Source organism: Electrophorus electricus, chromosome 4, assembly GCF_041902795.1.
Source record: "Electrophorus electricus isolate QZ-2024a chromosome 4, ASM4190279v1, whole genome shotgun sequence".
Taxonomy (NCBI): Eukaryota; Metazoa; Chordata; class Actinopteri; order Gymnotiformes; family Gymnotidae; genus Electrophorus; species Electrophorus electricus.
In genome coordinates this window covers 13,210,001-13,222,223 of record NC_137500.1, presented here as the reverse complement: position 1 = coordinate 13,222,223, position 12,223 = coordinate 13,210,001, and the positions used below count along the sequence as shown (strand labels likewise).

At 44.4% G+C, this 12,223-nt stretch overlaps 1 protein-coding gene across 3 annotated transcripts in view; it reads left to right on the top strand.

Moving 5' to 3' along the window:
* The first annotated feature begins 2,813 nt into the window (after positions 1-2,813).
* Positions 2,814-12,223, top strand: part of arid2 (AT-rich interactive domain 2) — a 36,640-nt gene continuing 27,230 nt past the window's right edge. Inside the window, exons 1-4 of one of the 3 annotated variants that reach the window (XM_081712461.1) lie at positions 2,814-3,320; positions 3,439-3,532; positions 4,300-4,397; positions 10,634-10,767. In XM_081712461.1, coding sequence (XP_081568587.1) covers positions 3,229-3,320; positions 3,439-3,532; positions 4,300-4,397; positions 10,634-10,767 — 418 coding nt within the window. In that variant the 5' untranslated portion in view covers positions 2,814-3,228. Of the gene's footprint in view, positions 3,321-3,438; positions 3,533-4,299; positions 4,398-10,633; positions 10,768-12,223 lie in introns of those variants that run through there. The other 2 variants (XM_035523529.2, XM_081712462.1) reach the window with 2 other exon arrangements.

The following is a 12,223-nucleotide window of genomic DNA, read 5'->3' as shown; positions in this document are numbered from 1 at the left end:
AAAAAAGTCATAAGTATTTATAGCCAGTTTGAACGATACTTTTTATTTCTAGGATTTTATCGACTAATAGAGGTTAAGTATACTTCACACGAATTAAGTTGAATAAAAGGAGTGTATCCTTCCTTGTATTTCTCTTTATTTCTAGCAAGCCATTTTTAGAACAGCACTGCCACTTAGTGACTGATCTCCAAATGAATTAAAGTAAACAAAACCTCTTAAAATAGTATTTTTCACAATGCCTTTGTAATATGCTGTTTGGCTAATAGCATAATAATATCATCAATCATCAATCATCAATGATGTCTGATGACCTGTTGCAAAAGTTCCTCCACACAAGGGATGCTATTGGTTGCTTTTATCCCTCCACAAAATGACATTATTCTGACTAATCTTTGACACTGTTGAGTAAAATTGTCAGATGCAGAGTAAATGATTAACTCTTTAAACATATAAAATTGTTTAGAATGTTTTATATATATATTTATATTTATATTTATATATATATATATATATATATATATATATATTTTATTTTTATTTTTTTTACAGGTTTCATAGCAAACCTCTGCAGTAGGCTACTACTCTCATTATTTTCTGTACCAAGTGTGGAAGCATGGCTTAAGAGTATCCATCTTACTTTTGAACTGCCAAGGAGAAAAATATTGGTGACAGAGTAGTGCTTGACACTGATGTTTCTGAGGCCAAATAAACATGTTTATGTAATTTCTATGCTCTATATACAAATTTATTTTCAGAATTTATCCAGCGCCAAAATCACCACATAAACATTTTTGTTGTTGGAATCAAATATCACTGTAGATCAGTGTTATTAATAAAGTATTTAACATTAGTACAAATTTAGGCAGAACTTGCAATAATTTATCTGGTTAATTTTTGTTGAATAAAAATGTTAAGATATTTTGTATCGTCTACCAGCAACAAAAGTGGTGTTATTTAAAACAAGGGTCCACTCCGCTTCATACGTGGCTAATCACGTATATCCTGCTGATGCGCCTCCATCCTCCACTTTGCCAATATTTAGACTTGACGTGTTCAGCCGCAAGAGGGCAGTCTTTACCTAATTTTAACGATCCTAAAACCTAGAAGCATTTTTAGAGAACCAAATCTATTTTTTTTTGTTTTTACTTTATTCATCAAAGAAAAGTAACATTAGTAAGATTTCTTTTCTTGAAAAGACTAGTACATTGTGGCTTCAGGAACAAGCAGACTGAAAAGCTGGTAACACTCAACACGGCTCCAGATGCTGTCACGAGACGTTAGCATAAGCATTATATCTGATTTCATACTTGTTGCGAACATCTCTAATTATGTATTACCGTAATACAGCGCTAATGGTTAATTCCACATACTGGTACAAACTCCTCGGGACGACCAGCATTTTTATATTTTATTCAACATATAGCGTTAAGCACCTATAACTCTCGTTAATCTATAACTCTTGTCAGAGCCTCGTCATCCCAAATGTCCCTTGAATTACCTATACTTTTTAAATTACTTAATTATTTACTTTTAAGCAAGATGGCATTCTATTTTGCTATTTCTCTAGCTATCCAAATAGTATAAATCTTAAACAACTAGCTAGCTAAGATAGCTGACTTCGCTCGAGGTAGCTGGCTAACCCTAGTAATAACCAGTCCAGTTTACACGCAATAGACTTCAGCGGAAATGTGTAAAGCTGTTCATATTTCAAACCAGCTTCAAACCAGACTGTGTTTGTTCTAAGAAAGGTGCGTAATTTAACGTGGACTAACTTGCTAATTACTCTGCGTTCAGACGAGGCAGTGTGAGCTGACAGCGAGGGCGGCTAGCTAGCAAAAAAAAACAAAACCAAAAAACCGAGCTGTCGGACTGTGAGCCAGGCTTGAATATTTGAGCTCGTCGAGCTACATTCGCTGATGCTAACATTCATCGATGTAAGGTAGTCCACTTCTAACAATTTTCGTTTAATCATAATTCCCTCGGAGGAAGTTGTTTCGTCGAGTACTCCGCTGTGTCAATATGACAAAATGGGGTCTTTCATGTTGAGCTCCGCCATTTTGTGACAGAATATGCTGCGCTCAAAGGGGTGCGTGTAATGGTTGAATGTAGTAACCCCGTCAAGTAGATATCCGCCTGGCAGTTATGAAAGGGATCATGAGCAATTTCCATTTATCTCAGCAGACTGGATTCACTACTGAAAACTACTGAAGCCTGGTATTCTGAAAAGATCACGACGAGAGCAACACACTGAAACCCAAAGCAGTGCCCTTTCTAAAGCTTTTAGAGCAGCTGCAGATCTTCGTAGGCAACAATTTGTAGATCCGTCACAAACCACACATTTATTACGCCCTATACGTGTGTGCAATTGTTTCAGGTTTTGCCTTCTTTCCCCTTAAATACATTAATCTTTGCATCAGACAATTACAGATTGCATTTATCATAATGGACAATGCAGGGAACAAAGTTTATTTAGTGAACAGTCACCAGATAATTATCAACTGCTTAAAGGTTCAGTGGTAATAAGTTATAATTCTTTTTTTTTCAATGATTCATGAGTCTATAAAAAAAAATGAATTATTAGACAGTTATGGAATTTACTGTTGTAGAATGACACCTTAACGAGCTAACCTATGTCCTTTTTTTCACCGCTGTTCGCCCTCCCCCCACCAAGCGCTTGTCACTTTGTTCTGTTTTAACGGATTTCGGAAGTTTTAAGATGAGCCCTGAAAAAGAAAACACTGTCTATTGTTCCAATAAACCGCTTTGGACAGTGCAGTGCCGTTGTTTCTGGAAGGGGGCGCTGCAGAGCAGTCAGGGCTCGCGGCCTCGGATCTTTTTGTCTGAGAACTGGATCCCGCTGCCGCTTTACAGTGTGTGTGCGACTGGAGCCGCGTCTGTACCACACTGTCAAACCACTTCAAACGAGCACATTCGCAGCCAGCACATTTTAATTTTGCCATCTTATACAATGACAGTTTTAGTTTGCCGTTTCCTACGGACGATGTTCTAACTGTTGGTTTTAACTTGGAGCAGGCTGGATCGGGTTGTTTTCTGTGTAGCCTGTAACAGTCCTTATTAGCGAGCTGGCGCTCTTCTTTCTATTCGCTATTTCTTTAACTTTTTAAACACTCAGCCTCGCGAATGACTGAGCGCCGCCGGAGTATGGGATCCTTGGTGTCTTAGGAAGCGAATGAGTGGGTTTTTTAACCGAATTTAAGGATCTAAACGATGGCAAATTCGACGGGAAAAAATCTACCCGATCAGCGAAGGAAAGGACTAGCTTTCCTGGATGAGCTGCGGCAATTTCACCAAAGCAGAGGGTGAGAGGCGGCTTTATTTTGTGAAATACAACTTTAAACTGCACTCGTTCACACGTGTTGTTGCGTTTAGACTGTCAAGAAGCCTTTCCCGTGTTTACTCAACTGTTTTTCTCTTTAGATCGCCGTTTAAAAAGGTTCCAGTCGTGGGTGGAAAAGAGCTGGATCTGAGCGCTCTCTATATCAGAGTCGTCTCTTTAGGTGGATTTGCTAAGGTGAGTGTAACTAAAAGTGGCAAAAAATTTCGCACTCGGGCTGTCGGTGGTGCTTTCCCGGCACTCGAAGAAAACTATCCGTCCCGTTAACCTGGAAATGTTTGCAGTTTTACATCTGAGTTTGGGTTGATGATGGCCTTGCGCTCTCTGCACATCAGTGCAGTGTGGTGGCTTGTGCTGAGAGAGTGGGATGAATTGAAAGTCCGGACATTACTACCAGGAGTCTGAGTGCAGTTTGAGCAACTCAAAATTAGCGGGCACGTTTAACATCGATTATCGGCAGAGAGCATGGGCTCGGAAACACCACTCGCCGCGGATGGTCGCCTCTTGAGTGGATTTATTGCGATCGCTTCAAGGAAGCTAGTAATTCGCCATAGCCATCTTTGGCTTCATGGCTGAAGACTAAATGTAGGCCTCACACAGGCCTATTTATTGAATACTGTAAATACTATCGGACGACCCCAAATATCCTCGCCGCCCTCGCTCATATCGATCGTAGTGTGCTCGGGCAGTTATTTGTAATCAAGAGCTCCGTTATCATTATGGCTTGCGAGAAATTTTTCCCTAACCAAAAGTAGTGTTAGCTGTACTGCTAACAGTAGGTAGCAAGCTGCCTAATTCAAACTGTTGTGGCACCAAGCAAACATTCGCCTCATAACTCGCGTGTGCTTGTCAGATTGAAGAATGCCGAGTAATTAAAAAAAAACAAAAACAATTTTTACCCCCGACGGTGTCTACCGAATCATCAAATGTGTTCTTATTTGCAGGTTTCTGACAAAAACCAGTGGTCCGAACTTGGCGAGGAGTTTAATTTTCCGAGGAGTTGCTCCAATGCTGCTTTTGTGTTGAAACAGTACTACCTTCGGTAAGTCCGCAGCCACGCGCGCCTCGTGTTTACATGTGGATGTCGGCGTGCTCCGCGCTGGCGAGTTTGTACCGTCATATCGCTTCTTTTTTTTAGTCAAGACCTTTTGTGTTTTCGGGAGCAGGGCTTCCTTGCTCTTTTTGAGGCTTGTTTAGTTCATGTCCCCGTCTGGCGCTCAGCGCTGTATAAGGCTATTTATTACTGGGGGGGGAAAAAAAATCAAAACTTGAACTTTTAGCGTCTGACTTGCTTAGTTTGTGTACAGTGGTAGAGCCGCCTCACCTGTCAAATATGGACCTGCTCTGTTGTTCTTGTAGCAATGCTTTATCTCATTCTCAGCAGAGGTGCCTGGAAATGTTAGGAGAAAGATTAACACAATGTAAAGTAACTATACATTAGTTTTTAATGAGCAATACATTAAAAACTATACATTATTTACCTGATATGTGGTGGTGTCAGGTTTCTTTTCACACACACACACATTCTATATATAATATAATTAAATGTGTGTGTGTGTAATATAAATATATATATATATGAGTTTGAGGGATTGATACGCAAACTCATTTGATACTCACTGTCCCATAATTTCACCTGTTGACTTGGTGTGCAAGACACAGTGAATCATACCGCACTTTGCATGTGCCCTCATGGATGTTTACTCGTAGCTAATTGAAAGTGCAGCAGAGCAGCGTGCGCCGACCAAGTGCTGAGCTGCAGCCGTCCAACCCACAGCTCGTCCCGGTGCCGGCCATCGCTGCACTTGTTTCTACCCACTTGCACGGCATTCTCCATTCGAGCACGCTCCGAGCTTGGCAGTACGAGGCTTTGCGTATGCCACCAGTGCAGGGATGCGCCTGCCATGCAGCGGGTTCGAGCGTAATTAGCCTTCAGCACAGCGCACGCAGTGCGCTTGGTTCCACTGTCCACACTTGCCTTCCAAAAGACTTGGAAACGCACGCTCTCTCTCTCACAGTTAGCCATGCGTTGAAGTGTCCGTAGGAGGAAGGGATGCACGGCTAAAGGGAGCTCTGCTCCGTCCAGATCTCTGCCTAGAGCTACATGGGATGCTGCTTCTTCTCCATATCTTATTAGTGGCAGGTTATGTGAGGAGAGTGTGTTTGTCTAATCACGCTTGAGCTCGGGTCAGGATGATGTACCGTCGCCCGTTTGTGTGACGTTCCGGTGCACACACCTGTGGGCTTGTTTTCTCCATCAAAATATTTTGGTTCCTCATAGCCTGAGAACAATCTTCATGCAACTTTAAAATTTATTTTTAAAATTGGCACTTTAATGTGTTTCCCTTTTGTCACTGGCACGGAGTCGGCAGAGTTGGAGCTGAAACTCTTGAGACTTCAGAGAACAGACCTAAAACGAGTTGGTAGGCAGCAAGGCTAAGAGCAAATCAAATGTCATCGGCCAAACGCCGTCTTTTTTTTTTTTCTTTTTTTTTTTGATGTGTGAAAAAAAGGAGACTTGTGGATAAATTCCAAGATGTTACATGACAGCTTTAGCAATGATGAAACAAGTGTGCATACTTGGCCCAAAAAGTGCAACAGCGCTTCAGCCAAGGCGCTGAACTGTCAGCACTGTTTTTTCACCTCTTAGAACGCATGGGATAAGGAGCGTGTTAACCAACACAACTATTACTGCCTAGTGCGGTTTTAGATTGGGCCTTTGTAGTGGAGTATATTGAAAGGCACGTTTCATCTCCAAGGATATGATGCTACTGATGTTATAAACATAACTTGACTTTACAGTTGACTGTTGATTTAAAAAAAAAATAATTTTTTTATAGGAGAATCATTGCAGCGATTAGGTTGAGAACTTGCCTTCTGTGTGGGAGGGGGGTTAGTGGTGATTCTGCTTTTGCTGTACAAAGTCACAGTTTCAGCCCTCTGGACTCAGGGCTGCTTCCTTGTAATTGTGATCAATTTGCACATCCTGAAGTTATCCACCTGTTTGGGGAGGAAAAATGGTCGGGTTTTTTTTTTGCTGTGTGCGTTAGTTTTTATATTCAGCTCAGCATGGGCATGATTAGATTATGTATGGCAAGTGACACCTCATTAACCTCAACTGTATAGACCGTTAAAATGGGAGCGTTAACCACAAACATACCAGTGACCTATTTTCCAAATGACCCCAAAAGATTTGTTGTGGTAGGTGCAGCCCCTTTTCAGCAGCTATCATCTTAAGTGGGAATTCTTGTTTGTGTGTGTGTGCTGGGCTGGGCTGGGCTGGGCTGGGCTGTGCTGGGCTGTGGGCATTCTCTAGCCTTACACTTCTCTTTTCTCCAGTGTCGCTTTAGCCCAAGCCAGTGCTGGCTTTGATGTTCTTGGCAGCCAGTTGGGAGTTGCACTGAAAATTCTAACACGCTTATTCATGATAATTTTTGTTTTCAGCATTCACTCTTGAAGTTTCTGAGCAGCTTTTAAAGGATTGCTGCATGTGGACTAAATGATGGCGAGACTTCTGTTCCTGTGGAGAGTCTGGCCTCCACAGAGTTCTGCGTTATGTAATTGGTGCCCCTCTACCATCTTTAAAACCCTAGGTCACTAATGCAGTGTGACGTTAGCATACTTGTGTAGTGACCTTCTGACCCATATTTCCTCTTCCTGGTCATCTTTTAGGTGGAATTACCAGCGTTTGTGCATCCCCCTCCTTTTCTGGTCTCTCTTGGACAGATTTGCACCACCACCGTCCTGAATTGGTAGTCAGCTCTGTCTTGCATGATTGGATGTTATTGTTTAGGGTATCTCTAGGCAGCCTGGAGGTTGCGAGCATTCTAAAAACTGCTCAGCTCAGGCAGTAGAAGGATTTGGCTCATGGCTTCCTGACAAGGGCACAGAACTGTCACCAGGCTTGGCACAGATTTTCTTTTTCTTTGAATGCTGTGTTTCTCTCTCTTTTTTTTTTTTTGAGCCTTCAGCCACCAGGTAAAAACTTTGTCCAACATTCTTAATGACCTACAGCTACGCTGTACATTTCTAGTTCTGCGGGACCATCATTCAGGATGCCACTTACTGCTGTAGGGGATGGGATATTAGTCTCATTCTAGAAACAAAATCAATTATTAAGACGTTCCTGATTTCAGTTTCTGCTATGTTGGGAAACTGATATTGGCCAAGCGTCTTGTGTGATCCACGTGAATACAGTTCACAGAATATACAGGTTTCATACTTGTGGTCGATTTTGGTCTGTTTTGTTAATTATTTATTTTAGAATGGCTCTGTGTGTTTTAGCCTTCCTCTCATAGTAATCGCATAGTAAATGTGTTTTCCAAGAAGACAGCTACTTTGTTTAGTACATCTGGAAAATCCACCCTCATCCCTGTCATCGGGTCATCCTTAGGAAAGGGGAAAACTAGACCTTGGCCTCTCTGACTGCAGTAGGGGGCAATATATGTGCCATTATTTACTGTCCTTGTGCTGTGCAGGGTACTTGAACAGGGCATGTTAGGGAGATCCCCAAATTCTGAAGTGGTCAGCGATAGGAGCCAATTGAGGGCCAAGGGGTGGGGGGGTTGTCAGTCATCGGAACACACTGCAAGGAGCTAATAAATCTTTAGTAATCACTTTAAAGCTGTTGCCTGGGGTTTTCTTGATGAATCTAAAAAGAAGCAAATCATGGAGCTGGAAGAGGGAAAGTGAGTGAGCACTCACTTTTAAGTCCTGGAGGTGTCTGTCTTGCAGCCAGCTAGTCCTTCGCTAACTGCCAATGTTTCACAAACAGTCTGAACGCCGACTAAGCGGTCGAATCAAATGGTCGGAATCGGGCTTTCTTTCCATTTGTGTAGTTTTAAATTAAGCTAATAGCTCGGAGAATGGCGAGACTTTATTATCTGACACGGAAAACACCGTCTTTTTTTGGGTCCAATTTTCAAATGGCTTATTTAAGTTGTGAACAAAGGTCCCCTCCATTTAAGACCGCGGCTTCAGGCATCACGTTGCGTTGTTGAAGGAAAACAGGTGTTGGAACTGAGGGGACTGGAGTAGTAAAGAGGAAGAGGTGGTCATAGTCATTTTATATGAACTTATCAACTTCCTTGTGCCGGCATGTGCCTGCTTCCATCCCCCCAAGGTAATCTGTTAAATAACCAACAGCCAGCTCTTGTGGAACTCACCAGAATGTGTGCGCTAATAGTGCTGAGCTGTTTGGGGGGGGTGGTAAGGAACCATGGTTAATCCACATCGGTCATGTCAGCATAGCCCTTTGTTGCTCCTGTCATGGTGGTGAAACGTCTCCAGCACTGCTCCCAGAGTGAGCCTAATGGCTCAGCTTGGCTTCTCTTGCGTGTTTTAGTAATTCGTTTATCGAAGGCCGCTCACCCAAACACGCACCGAGCGGTCCAGGAGATCGGGGTTAAATGACGTCGAGTGTGTGTGTGTGTGTGTGTGTGTGTGTATGTGTGTGTAGACTACTTTTGCCAGGCCACGGCCACTTGCCTTGCTCGCATATTTGCTTGGCAACGGAGCGAACAGCGTTCGTTTCCTTGAGCCTGGCGTCGCCGTTGGGATCTTGCGCCGTTTCTGTGAGCGATCACGCCCTCGTGTGTCTCTCTAGTGTCTGGTGAACTGGCGAGATAACAGTATGGATTGGATTTAGGGCTGCTGAGGATGGGGTGTGTGTGTGCGCGTGCAAGACCCGATGCATCGGTGACGTGTGTAATCAGTCACAGTGCTGTGTGATGTGTAAAACGCACAGCTGTAGCAGTCTAGGAGACGCCCTCTCAGGCTAGACGGTGTGTGTGATGTGCTGTGAAGCTGGCAGCAGGTATTTATAGTGAGACCTTACTGTCGAGTGTGTGAAGCAAAGTATTTATAGTTGTGTGTGTATGTGTGGGTGTGTGGGATTACCTCAGCTGCACATATGAGGGGGACCTCATTCAGGAGACGGACTCAGTGAGTCACCGACTGTCCTGATGTTACTGGTACATTTTGTGTGTGTGTGTGTGTGTTTGAGAGAGAAATTCTTCCCTAGCTCAGTGTACATTCATTTCATTTAGCCACTTAAAACATGCTTTGTTTAACTGTAGTTGTAATGTAATTAACATTTCTTGATTATTGACTTCTTTGAGTCAATATCTTTGAGGGAAATGCCCTTAAACAATGCGCTGGCTGCAGACTGACAGTTACTCGCGAGGTCTGAGGTCTAGTGGTTGTTTCAGTGCTGCTGGGGCTCTTCTACCGACTGGTGCGTTACTGTTGCGTGACCTGATCTTGAACTTCTGCGTGATGATGTAATGCGTGCTAGTCCTGCTCGCGCTCCTCAGGAATTCCTCAGCTTCTCCGCTCTCTCAACAAATTGGCGTTTTTGTTTTTTCTGTGGCTTGCGCGAGACATGCTGTTGCGTTTGACTCCAGCCTGCCGCAGCATTGAACACCAGGCAGCAGTGGAGTGACCTCGCTGCTACTGTCGGGCACGGGCCGGCCTCCCAAAGATGAAAATTTGTCGCCGTCTCCGAGTTAGTCATGCGGCTTGATGTCGACAGAGCGGCAGAAGCATGTTTACGAAAGAGAACTGCCAGGTGAGGGTGGGGGAGGGTCCGTTTTGAATATTGTTTTGTGAGAACGTCTCACTAAACCGTCTAGTGGTACTGGCAGGTGTTGCGGAGAAGTGCGCTCCAGACTAACCACACGTTTCCACCATCTGCTGATCCTGTGAAAGTGCTCAGTGCAAATGGGTGAGCCTTGCCTCACCTCCCTGTCGGTGTGTGAAGGAGATCTTCTCCTCTTGTACCCAGAGATCAGCGCACAGTTTAAAGCACAGACCTCGTACTCTCTTGGTCTGGCAGGCTTAAGGCTAGTAGAGTGTTGTGAATGTTTAGCTGAAGGATGCTGGCATGTTCTGACTGACAGACGGCTGGCAGTGGTGCTCTTTGCACTCTCTCTCGCTCTCTCTCTCTCTCTCTCTCTCTCTCTCTCTCTCTCTCTCTCTCCCTCCATTTCTCTCATCCTCTCTCTCGTCCCAGCTAAGTTGTGCATCCGATAACAGAAACAGCCGCACACTCTTAAGCTGTGGTGAATTTTTCAGCCACACAAGCTAGCGGAGGGTTCGTCGCGGTGTTCGGCTCTCAGTCACGAGCGAAACACGTTCTCGTTATCAATTTTTTGACACGTCATTAATAAATCTGAATAAATAGATTGTTGGTACGGCTGCTAACTGTGCTCAGTCCTTTTTTCTTATCTTCATCGTGTTTTTTTTTTTTGTTGGTTTTTTTTTTTTTTATTCTTTCAGCTATTTAGAGAAGTATGAGAAGGTCCATCACTTCGGAGAAGATGACGAGGAGGTGCAGCCAGGGAACCCGAAGCCGTCTCTCCCAGTTGGTGCGATGCCCTGCTCCTACAACTACCAGCAACACACCGTATCAGGTACGTGCAGCCACCCCCGGCGGAGGAGAGCGCTGCCACGGCTGGCCCAGGGTCAGGCACAATATGGAAAATCACCTGTTTGTGTGTGAGGTCTCTGTGCATGGTGTGCACTAGCGAACATGGGAAATGGCTAGTCACTGTGTGAGATCTATGTGCACGAATTGCACTAGTTACCTTGGGGGGGGTTCGGTTCCTGTGTGAGGTCTATGTGTGTGGTATGCACTAGTGACATGGCTGGTTCCTGTGTGTGTGGTCCATGTGCATTGTATGCACTAGTGATCAGGTCTCCATTCGAGGTCTATATACACGTGTGCTTTGGTGAAGTGTCTGTCTCTCCCTTTGCTTGGCTGCAAATGACAATTACAAGATTGGGCTGTGTGTATGTGTGTGTAACTGAAGTGTACATTCTGTTGCGCCCTGAATTGATTTGGAGTTTGGCCAATATTCCAGACTTCTGCGCTTATGTGCTTTTATGAGTTGGAGCACTGTGTTGGTGTGGCATACCGAGCTGCAGAGTTGTGCCCAGATGTGATGTTCCGGAAGCTAAACTTGTATGTGAACATAAAAGCTTGTTTTTGTTTGTCCAAGGTAAGAGACACACACACACACACACTGCATACTAGACCTTAAAAGCTGACTTAGAAATTCTTAGACTGAGGAATAGTAAGACACTTCTGCCCATTCATGCAGGTACAGATGAACAAGGCAGTGTTGCACGGCCATGTCTCGCATCACCAGTCAAAAATGGTTGCAGGCTTTTATCAAAAGACAGTTGTATACAACCTTTGTTTTTTGGGCCACTGTTTTACAGGTCTCATTAGTGTCTGTTGTCAGCGCACACTAATTCTTTTCTGTAGATGATTGCCGTTAACTGGATGAGAATTGATGGCAGAAGTGTGCCGGTTGAGCCAGTCGTCTCGGTAAATAATACATGGCTCTCTGTTGATGGAACCAGAGTGGTCTGGCAGGGGGCTACAACAGTGCATGACCCCTCTAATGAAATGGGTCTGCATTTGCTCCCAGATGCCGTGGCGGTCCGTTCAAGGCGCGCCCACGAGAGCTGGCCGTTCGTGCTGCTCCCGGCACGCCCTCCGAGACGGCGTTTGCCGCGCACGCTGTACCCAGACTAGGGGTTGCGATCGTTCAAGCAGACCGCTCTACTCCGAGCTGATTGAGCTCTGATCCTGTGAAAGATGCTGGAAAACAGACCCTGACCCTTTTCATTTAAGGATCCAATGATTCTCTTTCAACTTCGGCAGAGGCGAGGGAGCCGCTTCTGCTGTGGTCTCTCCGTTCTGAACGCCGAGTCTCTGCACCCTCATTGTGTTTGGTTTTTTTTTTGGTCCCCCCCCCCCCCACGGTGCAGGCCTGATTAACCGCTGCTGAGCACATGGGATTTCTAAACTACTGTCAGCTGCTATTCGTGGGAGCTCATATGTTTGCTTCCAGCACAAAC